The sequence below is a fragment of the Calliphora vicina genome, chromosome 5 (assembly GCF_958450345.1).
Source record: "Calliphora vicina chromosome 5, idCalVici1.1, whole genome shotgun sequence".
Classification (NCBI taxonomy): domain Eukaryota; kingdom Metazoa; phylum Arthropoda; class Insecta; order Diptera; family Calliphoridae; genus Calliphora; species Calliphora vicina.
The window spans coordinates 92,973,513-92,987,415 of record NC_088784.1 but is presented as its reverse complement, the minus strand read 5'-3'; the positions used below and the strand labels follow the sequence as shown (position 1 = coordinate 92,987,415).

Here is a 13,903-nt window from a genome sequence, read left to right as displayed (position 1 = left end):
GCACTGAAAATCCGCTTGTAACCCACGAAGAGCCATTACACCCGCTCAAAGTCACTGTATGGTGTGCTGTTTACGCTGGAGGAGTCATCGGACCTTTTTTCTTCGAAGACGTCGCGGGCCACTGTGAATGGTGAGCGCTACAGAGCAATGATCAACGAGTTCTTTTTGCCGCAACTTGATGACTTGAGATTGGAAAACATGTGGTTCCAATAGGACGGTGCACCGGCACACACTGTACGTGCCACAACCGATATGCTGAAGGATGCATTTCCCGGGCGCCTAATCTCCCGTTTTGGCGATTTGCACTGGCCAGCAAGATCGCCTGATTTGACCGCTCCAGACTTCTTTTTGAAGTCGCGAGTTTATCTCAACAAGCCTCAGACTCTTGCAGCTCTTAAAGACAATATCCGTCAAAAATGTGAGGACCTATCGCCGGAAGTTTTGGCCAAAGTGATGGAAAATGACATAAAAAGGGCTCAAATGACAATCAACTGTGGCGGCGGCCATTTACATGACTTGATGTAAAAAAAATTAAAAGACCAAATAAAAATAATCCACAAGAAGAATCAAAGTTTTTAATTTTTTTTTTAATTACAGCCAAAAAGCATCGGAATTTTACTTTAGCGCCACCTTGTATATACCAACATTTTTAAGAGATTTTTGCTCGTTAAAGTAATTTTCGGAAGCAGGCCTATGAGGCAGCTTTGACTAATTATGGACCGATCGTAACAAAATTTTGGTGACATGAATTTTGTATATATAAAACTTATTTGGAGCGAAATTTGTGTAGATACCTATATAAATTAAACATTTCTCACGGATAAAGTCCAATTTCGTGAGGACATTTGTATGGGGGCTAGGTGAAATAATAGACCTATTTCAGCCATTTTAAAGAGGCTATGTTATTGGGCCGAAAAATTTTTATGTACCAAATTTTTTCGAAATAACTTCATAATTGCGACTTGTACTTTACATGGATAGTCGCTTAATCGACTCAGAAAGTGATTCTGAGTCGATCGGTATACTTTAAGGTGGCTGTTAGACTAATATTTTTGGACGTTACAAACATCTGCACAAACGCATTATACCCTCCCCACTATGGTGGTGTAGGGTATAACAAAAACCTAACAAGTAAGTAAATATGTAAATATGATTTTTTACTAAATGATGGAATAATATTATTCTTAGAAGTATTTACATCTTGCTCTTAAAAAAGATAATAATTAAAAAGCATCTTGCTAGACAGAAAATGTACAATGCTAAAACGTATTTTGACATTTAATAATAAACAAATGCTTGATCCCAGCATAAACATTAATGTACAGAGATATATTCTATATAAAAAACAAAAAACTACAAATAGTCAACACTTTAAACAAAATAATAAAAAAACATATAAATTAAGGTATCTTAACTGAGATTAACACTGAGTAAAACGAACTGTCCCATTAAAGAATGAACAAATATAAATAAAATCACAAGGTAAGTCGATAGACCTAATACTAGGGTATTCAATTAATCGGGTTTCTGGTTTAATCGGTTAATCGAGCAAATAATTAATCGAGGTTTAGATTTATTCAGTTAATTTAAAATTATTCGATTAACCGAATAGTTTCTATTTTAATTTTAAATTGAAAATACAACAACCAATTTTGTGTACAAAAACATAAAAAACAGCAAATAAGGTATTTGAAATAATTTTTGTAAACATATCGCCTATTTGCTGCGACAACGTCATAACTCAAAATCCGAGTTTTTTGAACTGAGTAATACAAAATGTGCGCCGTTCTATAATATTTCATATAGTTTTATCAGTTTTAAAAAAAGTCAATTATTTTTTGTGTGAGAGCGTTTTTTTGTTGTAAACATCAAAATTAAAATTCATGTTTTCTCGTATATTTGATAAGTAAACATTTATGTTAAATACAGATTTGAAACAGATAGAGATTTATGTTTCTGAAATCGCATGATTTGTTTAAATTTTATTTAAGAAATAGTAAAATATCATAAAACAGCAAATGTGCGATGTGTGAGTTTTTTAGGGTTTTAGTGAGATCTTTTGAAATAATCTTTTATAAAAAGAATTTAAACGATTTTTTTCTTTAGATTTAATAAAACTTTTCTTGGAAAAAACTCTCTCGCTAGATTTTGATTAATTTAATAGTTTCGTTTAGTTATGATAAAAGACTTATTTCAAAAAAACGTTTCGTCTATACATGTAAATACAAACAAAGTTTCAAAGACATGTAAATTAAATATGTCAATTGTTATACATACATACTAACTAATCATGTTTATTTGATGTTCAAAAAATATCTAATTTTAATTATACCCTACACCACCATAGTGCAGATGTTTGTAACGCCCCAAAAAATAAGAGTCTAACAGCCACCTTAAAGTATACCGATCGACTTAGAATCACAAATCTGAGTCGATTAAACGATGTCCGTCCGTCTGGTTGGCTGTCCATGTAAACCTTGTGATCAGAGTACAGGTCGCAATTTTGAAGATATTTCAATAAAATTTGGTACATATAATTTTTTCGAACCAAGGACGAAGCCTATTGACGGTTAATCGATTGAATAACATACCTGTTATACTGAATAACAAATAGTTAACAATAATTTTAATTGCAGGGAAAACGCAGTTTCCATTATCGACTAGAAACAAAATTACATAAATCTAGGATAAATTATAAAATTATGTCCTAATAACAACTAAAATATTAACATTAACAAACTTATCACAATGATGTGTTAATGAATCCCAATTCCCTAGCCTCTATGTGACCAATGGGAAACCTTTGCATAGAATTCAAAGCTGATATACGGATCCAAACCATTCACATTCAGAGCACTTATAATACCAATTGGGGAGAGGTATGAAATTTTCAAAATTCGCGTCTTTAGGTGCGTTGAACCACCACACAGTGGGAGAAATGGCCAATCTAGTGGCGCTTTAAGGAAATTTTAAATTTTAGAATTCTGCTAATTTTTTTTATTTTTTTGGTAACTAAGAAACCAAGGGATTTTTGGTTTTTTTTGTTTTGTTTTGCACTCGATATTCGCCCACCTGTGAGCTTTCAAACTTGACATATGTTTTAGCAAATGCATTAAAACTTTTCGCGCCTTTTTAAAGTTAAAATTTGTTTACACAACAAAATCATTACTTTATACATATTTTTTTGAATTAGTGTTTAAATTGAAATTATTAGGTATGTATTAAATAAAATAATATATTTATGAGTTGTGCTTATATGTTTTTGTTCTTAAAAGTGGTAAACAAATGACCTGTGTAAAATAGTGTTTTATTATATGTAACTTAAACTACTGTGGAATAAAAATTATGAGTATTCGACGAATTCCTCTCCAATGTTTGGTTTGTTTATTTCTATGTTCTGTTTTCTATGTCCATTTAAAAAATTAGCTGCAACTTTTTGCAACTTTATGATATTTTACGTTTTTTAGATGCAATGCCAGAGTCTAAACGCACCCTTTTTTTAATTTGACACTCTGAACCAGTACTATTAAAAAAGTTTTTGGCGGTGGAAAATCTCATATACAAGTAAATATGGATATATTTTAAGTAAAAATAAGCTTCTATTTGAATATTTCTCAAAATATGTTAATTGTGTTCCAACATTTCTTGTTCTAGTGGCTTGAGACACCTTAATGGCCTGGCGATTTTTTAATAACTTTAACATTTTTTAACCAATTTATGTCTTTTATACCTTATTAGAACGACAATTACGTGTACATTTCGATTCTTTTAAATTAAATTGCAAAAGTAATTATTTAATGCCAACATTTTTACAAAAACTGAAAAAATTGCATTTTTTCTCCTTGTAAATGCACCTCAAAACTTCAGCGTCGTTGCGGCACCAGTTAACGTTATCCTATCATTCTAATATTTTACACAACGTGTTTCTACACTACATAAAACCATTCAAGAGGGAGGGCGGCCTGTACCTAGACAATTTTTTTCGTCCATACAATCTAGGAGCACTCTAATGCTGAGTGTAGGGTAAAATTCCAAAAAATAAATAAATGTAATATATTATGCCTAAAATATAATTTTGTTTAAAAAAAGTTTTAAAATCGAATGTAATACAAAATTATAAACATACATACTACTATTAATATATTAATTGTGTGCGCATTAATGGCGCACACTGTACTGAAGAGGCATGTCCCAAAAAAATTTTTTTTAAAGAACATATCCTTGGCTATAATTTCACTGAACATTTCTAACAGATCATATCAGTAATTATAAAAATATAATTAAAACGGCACCAGATTGGCCATTTCTCCCACTGTGCACCACAAAGAGTGGAAATTTTCCAAAAAAAAGGACGCCATTATTTTTATTTACGCAAAAACCTTCTCTCTGTCTGTCGCAATTTTTAAGATATTTCAATAAAATTTGGTTAATATAATTTTTTCGGCCCGAGGACGAATCCTATTTAATTGGCTAAAATCAGTCTATTCTCAGTACATACTCTCGAAATAGGACTTTATCGGTCATAAATGTTTAATTTATTTAGGTGTCTACACAAATTTCCATCCAAATAAGTTTTATATATAAAGAAGTCATGTCACCAAATTTTATTATGATCCGTCCCTTACAATGTGCATAAAATTTCGGGTCATTAAATCTTTCCGGAATGAGGCCAACGGGAAGTGATAGTAGAACATCAGTAGACCAAAACTCCCAAAGGGTTTTAAAAAGTTAGCTCGTATTTTTAAGTTATGCGCCTTTAAATTTCAGCTTTCTTGAGTAAAAATTTTTCATATATATTTAATTTGTATTTTTTTTACATAGTTTATATAAAAATGAACTACATTATATAGTTCGAGGTCTTTTCTGCTCTGGTGGATGCTCTGTAGAACCAGAATTTGAAGTAGACAAATTTTGTAGTTCACTTCCTGTGTTTTCTTCTCCTTCATCATCGTAATGCAAGTTCTTGCTCCACCAACAACTTTCCGCTAATACAGCATCGGGAGACTTTTTTCCTCGATATCTGCAAAATTTGTGTTAAAATGTATTGGAAAAAAATATATGTATATTAAAAAATTACCTCATTTCAAATGACATTGCAATTTGGTGGTACTGTTCACCTTGTTCATCTGATTCGGTCGCTTGTTGCTGACCGAAGTAGTCTAGATTATGATGTAGTTAATGAATTTTGAGCGACATATTAACGCCTATTTTAGAAAAAGCATTCATCATAGCGTTCACAGATCTCAGATGTCAGACCTATTTTTACCCAACAACCCGCCAATAACCTCTTTAAAATATTATCAAATTCCTGATTTTTGACCAGCTTCCGAATGTCTGGACTATTCACAACACCTAAAGGAAGAAAAGTTATAAAAAAATATATATTTTAATAAAGAAAAATATACATATTTTAAATGTTTTACCTTCTTTTAATTTACTTTCAGTGAGTCGGGGGAAAATTTTTGCTAAAGTAGTGTAAACTTCATCCCTCTTAACCACAGTTTTCAGAAAACTTTTTACTATACCGAGTTTTATATGTAATGGTGATAATAAAACTTTGTCTTGAGGTACCGGGTGGATCTTCAATGACGTTGGCATTCGCATGTTTGCTTAATTCCCTACACTTCCACTTTTTTTAATAATATTTTATTCTGATTTGAAAATTGTTTACGCTAAGAGTTGCATTTCTAATTTTGAGTTGTATTTATAGTAGAGATGCATTTTTGCACCATGACCGTTAAATTTAAATAAATTAAATTGTAAAAATACAAGTCTAAAAGTATTGAGTAACTACTTTTGAGTATTGAGTACTCAAACAATATGGCAAATACACGATACCCACTACTCAATACTTTTACAGCAATATTCAGCAATTCTCCAAAAATTGGTAATTGCGTATCTAAGTACCAAAAACTATAAAAATAAAAAAATAAATCTGCAAAAAGTGTTAAAATTAATGAATTTTAAGTATATTAGGACTAGAACATTCAACTAAAATTACTTTATATAAATATTGACTTACTTCAATAGATTATTCATAAAATATATATGAAACATTTTTACTCAAAAAAGCTGAACTTTAAAGGCGAATAACTTTAAAACACGAGCTAAGTTTTAAAAACCATTTGGGGTTTTGGTATACTAATTATCTACTTTCATTTCCCGTTGGTCTCATTCGGGAAAGATTTTCTTGTTGCATAGTGTTATTAGTCATAGCTTCCATATAATTCTCACTGCCGAAAATCACTTTAACGATCATAAATCTTTTTAAAAAGTTTATTTCCACATAGAATTCAACAGAAATAATGGCGATTGGTCCACAATTGCCCATAGCTCTCATATAATGCTCATTTCCGAAAATTACTCACTCATTTACTTAGTGTAGTGTATTATATGGTCGGGCTGGACCATAAAATACCCTACACTCAGTAAATGAGTGAGTAATTTCAGTTAAAATTATATAATTACAATTTAATTAACTCTTGATAAAACTTTTTTTCTTTTTTTTTTACAGCCCCAATATTTGGCATAAGACATTTTCAATGTTTTTTACTATTCTGTGGCTTGGCGGTGGGCTATGCACTGAGAGTAAATCTATCAATGGCTATAGTGGCCATGACGGACAAGACCACAAATCCAGATTTTGATGTAAGTTAACTTGTAGTTTGTGCTCTAAAATAGTCTATTAATCAAATTTTTGTTACAGTCATTTAACTGGAGCGAGAAAAATAAATCTTTACTCTTGAGCAGCTTCCTGTGGGGCTATGTGATCACTCAAGTACCAGCTGGCCAATTGTCTCGCAAATTTGGCGGCAAAGTTATCTTACTTACAGGTGTATTTGTGTGTTCGCTATTGACTATCCTGACACCCATTTGCGCCAGACTTGGAGATTGGCAATTAGTGTGCGCTCTAGGAGTTTCACAGGGCTTATGTCTAGGTCCTCTTTTCCCCTCCACCCATACAATTCTATCGAAATGGGCTCCCGTTGAGGAGAGAGGCACCTTGGCCACCTACTGCTATTCGGGTACACAATTTGGCACAGTCGTGATGTTGGCTTCTAGTGGTGTCATGGCTTCATCGTCCATGGGCTGGCCTAGCATATTCTATGTATCGGGTGGTGTGGGTTTGGTATGGTCTGCTGCCTGGTTTTTCTGGGGTGCCAGTTCGCCTGGTGAATACAAAAATATTTCCGCTGAAGAACTGAAACTTATTGAAACTTCGTTGGGCTCTAGAGATGGGGAGGATGAAAATAAACCTATGCCCAAAGCACCCTGGACTAAATTCTTTACCTCGGTGCCTTTCCTGGTTCTCACACTCACAAATTGTACTCACAATTGGGGATTTTCGACATTGTTAACGGAAATTCCTTCGTATATGAAAAATATTCTAAATATGGACATCAAGAGTAATGCCCTGCTTTCAGCTTTACCCTATGCCGCCATGTTTCTATTGAGTTTTGTGTTCTCAGCCATACAAACAGTGCTTATCAGACGTAAATGCATACCATTGTCAGTTAGTCGTAAGCTATTCAATACCATAGGCCTTTGGATACCCATGATCTCATTAATCGGCCTGGGTTATGTTGCTGCCGATCAAACGAATTTGGCCATTATTTTACTCGTCATATCGGTGGGTATAAATGGTGCCACCTATTTGGGTTTCCAGGTTAATCACATGGATTTATCACCCAATTTCGCTGGTATACTCATGGGTATAACGAATTGTGCTGCTAATATAATGAGCGCAATTGCTCCCCTGATTGTGGGCTTCATAGTAACCAATGAGGTAAGTTGTGGAAAAACTCCTTTTAATATCAAATCCATTATAATTTTCTTTATTTTTATTTTCTCTCTTGCAGAAAGACCCCGATCAATGGCGTATTATTTTCTTCATTGCTGCCGGTTTATATTTCATTGGTAATTTATGTTTTATCTTGTTTGGCAAAACGGAAGTACAATCTTGGAATGATCCTGAAAAAGAACAACTGGCAAAGAAGCGTAACTCTATGTTTGTAGAGTCTCAGCATTAGTTTAATTGCTATTAGTTTATGTATGTTTTAACTATATAGATGTTAAATATTTAATATTTAATCAGGTCGTAGTTTTAAAATGTTTGTTAGTAATTTGTTAAGAACTGTTTATTAAACTTTCTTTGTTAGTGAAATAATTAACTCCAGTAACATGTTAGGTTGTGTTGATATTGTTGAGCCTGAGTTGTAATCGTAGTTTATAAAATATTTAAAAAATTTTGTGTTGTAATTATATGTATGTAGGGTATCAACCGTGGTTGGCAACAACTGACAGACGTAGAGAGCGGACGAAGTGAGATTAGGACAGTGAAAATGAAATGGACAATGGACAGTTCAGGTTTTAAGTTTAATTCTAAGTAAGCATTTATAGTGATATGTTGTAGTTAAGTCTACCTCTAATTGAAATGAATTAAAGTTATTTTATTATGAACTAAAATAACAAGAGAGTTAAAATATTTATTCAAAATATTGACCATTTTAAGCTATAACATTTGCCCATCTTTCTGGCAACATATGGTTTCCCAGCCAAAAGTACGGCTCATCTGGCTCATTTGAGGCCAAGAACTAATCAAGCCGATTTCGGATACTCTGTTCCAAAGTGAAACGTGTCGCTTTTTCGATGATCGGTGCTTTGCCCTTTTAGAATTTGTTACTGAAACCTAATTTCTTTTTTTTAATTGTCCAAGTTTGGATTGGTCTTTATTTTACTTTAAACGCTTTTGCATCTCTTTCCGGATCATATAAAAATTGTATATAGCCCCGAAAAAAGTTTTTTTCTACAAAAGATAAAATATAAGGACCTTTTTGAGAAAAAAACGTAAAAAATACGGCCCTTTTTATATGCTCAAACTTTGGATGCATGTAACTATTTAAAGGGACGATATAATTGTTAGCAAGTTTACTTTATTTCATTTAGAATTTTATCGCCAATATAGCTGATATTTATAATAATAAATTTTTACCCTGTTAGCGACTAGCAAAATTAATAAAGAAATAAATCAGTAAACCGAAATATCTCCAAGCTTATGGAAACTGTCTGAAATCGATCCATTATTTCACCTAGCCCCCATACAAATGTTCTCCCGAAATGGACTTTATCGGTCATAAATGTTTAATTTATATATCGAGCCCTTAGCGCCAAATTATCGTAAGCGACATTTTCCAAATTTTTTTTATTGCAAAAATTAAAATTTTATGGACCGACTGATGTTTTAGCGTTCTCAGAATATCAAAATTGTTAATAACTTCAAAATTATAGGGGGTAAGATTTTATCATAAGTCATTGTTTAAATTTTACAGTAAACGAAAGCTATCGTAAGCGACACATAGTGATATAAAAAAAAAGAGGGAAATAAGTCTGTAACTTCTAAAGGGTCAGATTGGTTTGAATGAAATTTCACACGCGCAAAGAAGAAGTGTTCTCGAGTTTAAGTTCTGAAAGTGGACCTCATTTGCCCACCAGAGACGCAACCAAGGGTCCTCAAAGTAGGATCCCTCGGGTTTATTACATTTTTAAAATTATACTATTTCTTCGTTTGTGTTCCGATTTCAAAACAATTACACACATAAAGTTTTTTCATCGATTTTCTCCAGTTTTCCTTCATTGGACTAACAACATACGTATGTGTCAAATAAGAAAAGAACTGTTTAAAAATAATGATTAAGTTCAAAGTTATATGCATTTAAATTTAAAAAATTTTGAGAAGCCGATTTTTCGCTAATTTTTTTGGGAAAAAAGAACTTTTTTCTTTTTAAGTTATCGCAAAAAATTTCTAAGAGGATGTATAAGGAATTTATACTTTCTGAAAGCAAAGTTTTCATAAAATATTTTGAATGAAAAAAAATATATATATTTTGAATGAAAATTTGTGTTACCGAGGGGACCAGGTCCATTCAAAATACACCTATTTTTTTATGTAAAATTAAACTTTAGGCCAAACATATCAAAATATAATAACCGATTTTAGATGGCCCAATATGCTTTTAATTATTTTGTAAAGGATTCCGATAACTCCGACCCTGGTACGGATATTATAGGCAAAACACTAAAAATTTTCATTTTTGGGACTTTTCAAGACTTTTTTGGGAATTGCGGGATTGGCTTATAATAAATTACAAAATTCGTTTTTATTTTTCCATTTTAAATAGAAATTTTTGTATAACTGTGAAATTTCATTAAAAACTATTCATAAATAAATATTTTATTTCAATTCGAAAAATTTGTATCTATGCAAAAATTCAATAAAAAATATTTTTTGTCATATTTTTCAATAAAGTATTTCATGAATTTTTAATTGTTAAAGGTTATAAATATTTTTGAAAAATAGACAAATAGCTTGAACGAAATTATAATATATCGCATCATAAAATTTTTAATTCTATGTATAAATTTCAAAATAATCGAAAAAACCTTCTCATGTAAAATTTGTGTTTTGTCGCTTACGATAATTTGGCGCTAAGGGCTCGATATGTATCTTAACAAATTTCGCTCCAAATAAGTTTTGTATATACAAAATTCATGTCACCAAATTTTGTTACGATCGGTCCATAATTAGTCATAGCTCGCATATTGAACCGCTTCCAAAAATGCACTTTACCGTGCATATCTCTTAAAAATGTTGGTATCCACACAAAATTCACCATAAATAACTTTTATATAGACATAAATCAATCGAACTAATTTAATGGTGATCGGTCCATAATTGGTCATACTCATAGTCCCACTTCCGAAAATCACTCACGAATAAAATTATTGAAATTTTAAAAGAAACATGTTTTTGCTCATTTACTTAGTGTAGGGTATTATATGGCGGGCTTGACCGACCATACTTTCTTACTTGTTTTTTTTAAATCCTAAATATATTAAAATAATTATCTTAACAATTGCATTTCAATTTATTTTGAAAACGCCTTAAAGTATGTACCACATTTAGATACAATAAGCAATTATTGTTATGAATTGCCAACTGACTTCCACATTAATATTTATTTAAAAATATCGTTAGCTGGTTGAAAATTGGTAATGCAAGATTTCATTTTAACTTCATGAGAAAGTATGTAGTTCCGCTTTTGAGATATTTTAAGAAGAATTTGGTTTAAAGAAATTGATAAGGAAAAAGAAGATATGAATCGGTTAACCGTCTGAAAAATCTGGTTTTATAAATAAATCCGAAAATCTTGAGTATACTTGTTATGATTGATTAATATTACTTATACGCTGCCATGGCCATGCGAAACATCTGTAGGTCAATGACCTACACTGAGTAAATTAGCAAAAACATTTTTCTTTTAAAATTTCCATACAATTTTGGATAAGAATAATTTTTTTCATATATTAAGATTATTTTCAATAAAATCGCAGTATTTACGAAGTAATTAACTATTTAAGATTGTTTACGCCAAAAACAACACTTAGCGATTTTCCTAATTTCCCTGCAATTCCTATTTTCCTCAATATATATAAATGCAGAATGCTATGTGTTGCAGTATACTTCCAATTGTCATAAGTTCTAAATTAAACGTCAATAGTCATAAATACTTCTTTTAGCGAGAGATACAATTCTACCTCTAACCTGTTCACATCGCTGTATTACTCCTACTTCTTCTACTTGGTAAGAATCCATCCTTCAAGCAATTGAATAAATAATTCGAAAATATCCTAATTATTTTGTTTTATTTCTTTCTATTTTCCATATTCATTTGTCCAATTGTTCTGAGTAACAAAATCTAAACAATTTTGTTTCGGCTCAGAGAGTTTGAACATCTCTTCCAATTATCCAGCCTTTTCCCCCTTCACCCAGCTTTTCAGCTCAACAAAGATATTAAATTGGTTTTTGGTATAAATAATAGATATAACAGCATCATATTAGTTAATTTTTTTATGTAGGAATCAATGTTAAACATTTTATAAAATTTTCTCATACAATAATTTGAAAATTGTTTTCCGGAAAGGTTTTTATGAATCGGCACAATAGAATATAATAGGTATGGTCGCGTAATTTCCAGTAAAAATTATACAGTATCTTTAATTTAGAGAGTAATAATAAATTTATGCTCAATCTAAAAAATATCCAAAAAAAGTACGCGAACAACAATTTATAAAAACTTTGAACTTGATATTTGTAAACATTGGATAAGTACATAATGCCATTTTAAAACAAGTAAGAGAGCTATATTCGGCTGTGCCGAATCTTATACAGTAGACCAATAAAGAATTTTTTTTAATTTTTTTTAATGAAATATATAATAATACACGTCTTATGTCGATTTTAGCAAAAATAACACGCAAAAGTTCACCGTTATTAGAGTTATTGATTCTGAGTAAAATAACGAAAATTTTATTTTAGGTCACGTTTAGTTTTTTGTGGGCGTGGCTTTTAAGTTTCAAAATATTTTGAACATTAAAGCACCAAAAAACCTCAAAAAGTCGTTATTTGACTCAGAATCAAAAATTCTAATAGAGGTAAAATGTTGGACTTGATTAGAAATGTTGCTAAACCCGACTTAAGTGATGTAGTTTTAATTTTTTTTAGCATGAATTTATTTTTTTAACAAATATATTTCATTACTTTTAACTTACAAATACAGTTTTCAATATAAAAAATTTATTTGAATTCCTGTATGTAGACTTTATTGTAGTGTTTATTGTAGAATAACCGGTTTTTCTTCGAAATCTCGGTTTTTTGCGAACCGGTTAATTTAAAATGTTGATTTTCGGTTAACCGGTTTATCCGGTTTTTATCACTCGGTAAAATTTGGGACTAAAATTAATAAATCTCATTTTTTTGTGCATTTTTAATAATTATTGTATACACATTATTGGTCTGATTTGAAACCTAAACTGCTGATTTATAATACAAACCTCTTTAGAATTACAATGAATCTAAATAAGAGAACACGATGAGTTTACTTAAAAACTATTTCAGAATAAATAATATTAAAAATTTAAATTAAATTTCGCAATTAAAATTCTCTAAGTTTAGGCTAAAACTTACTAGTGATGATTTTACCAAATGTTAAATTGAATTCGATGTACATAAATTCTTTCAATAATTTTGACTTATTAGTGTGTTTTGTTCTTAAAATTTAAATTTATTAATCATTTCGTTAGCTTTTCAGAAATATTACAGGAGAGACAAAATTTAATTTGATTTGAAATATTTTTGAAATCTGATAATGGAGTTTTATTAATTATTTGGTATGATTTATAATGACAGAAGTGCGTTTGCATCTTATAGGTCCTTTTTTGGGACTTGTAACATTTTCTGTTTCATATCAGAAAGTAGAGGTGATAATAAATTTCAAAATTATTAAATATTTAATTAAAAAATTGATTTACATTTGTTGGTTGAAATTTAATGAATAAACCAATAATTAGTAACATAATTATACTCAATTCCATTTGACTGAGATAACAATTTTTAAATTTTTACAAAATAAAATGCACTTAGCACTTTTGTATATTTATAGTTTTGACTACTAAAACTACAAATTTTAAAGCTTTATATACTTTATTGGCCATTTTATGATTTTTACACATATATGACGGTTAACCGAAAAACCGGTTTTTTAAAAAGGCCAATCTTCGGTTAACCGACAAACCGGTTTTTTAAAAAGTCGGTTTTTTATAAACACTACTTTATTGGGCTACTGTCTACCCTTCACCAAATTATACTTCAAAATAAAACTTTTAAATATTTTTAGGTAAACAAAATTTTTTTCCAGTTTTTTTAATTTTTTGGAAAAAAAAATTTTCGAATTGTTTTTTTAATATAATTTTTTTTTTTTGGTTTTTTCGATTTTTTTTTAAATTAAGCAAAAAATACTTTTGGCAAAAAAAAAATTCGTGTTAAAAAATATTTTTTCCGATTTTG

At 30.5% G+C, this 13,903-nt stretch overlaps 1 protein-coding gene across 1 annotated transcript; it reads left to right on the top strand.

Moving 5' to 3' along the window:
* The first annotated feature begins 6,524 nt into the window (after positions 1-6,524).
* LOC135961711 (putative inorganic phosphate cotransporter) lies at positions 6,525-8,053 on the top strand. Its single transcript, XM_065513260.1, has 3 exons — positions 6,525-6,648; positions 6,707-7,786; positions 7,860-8,053. The coding sequence occupies exons 1-3, from the start codon at positions 6,601-6,603 to the stop codon at positions 8,028-8,030; spliced, it is 1,299 nt and encodes a 432-aa protein (XP_065369332.1). The 5' UTR covers positions 6,525-6,600; the 3' UTR covers positions 8,031-8,053.
* The last annotated feature ends 5,850 nt before the right edge of the window (positions 8,054-13,903 follow it).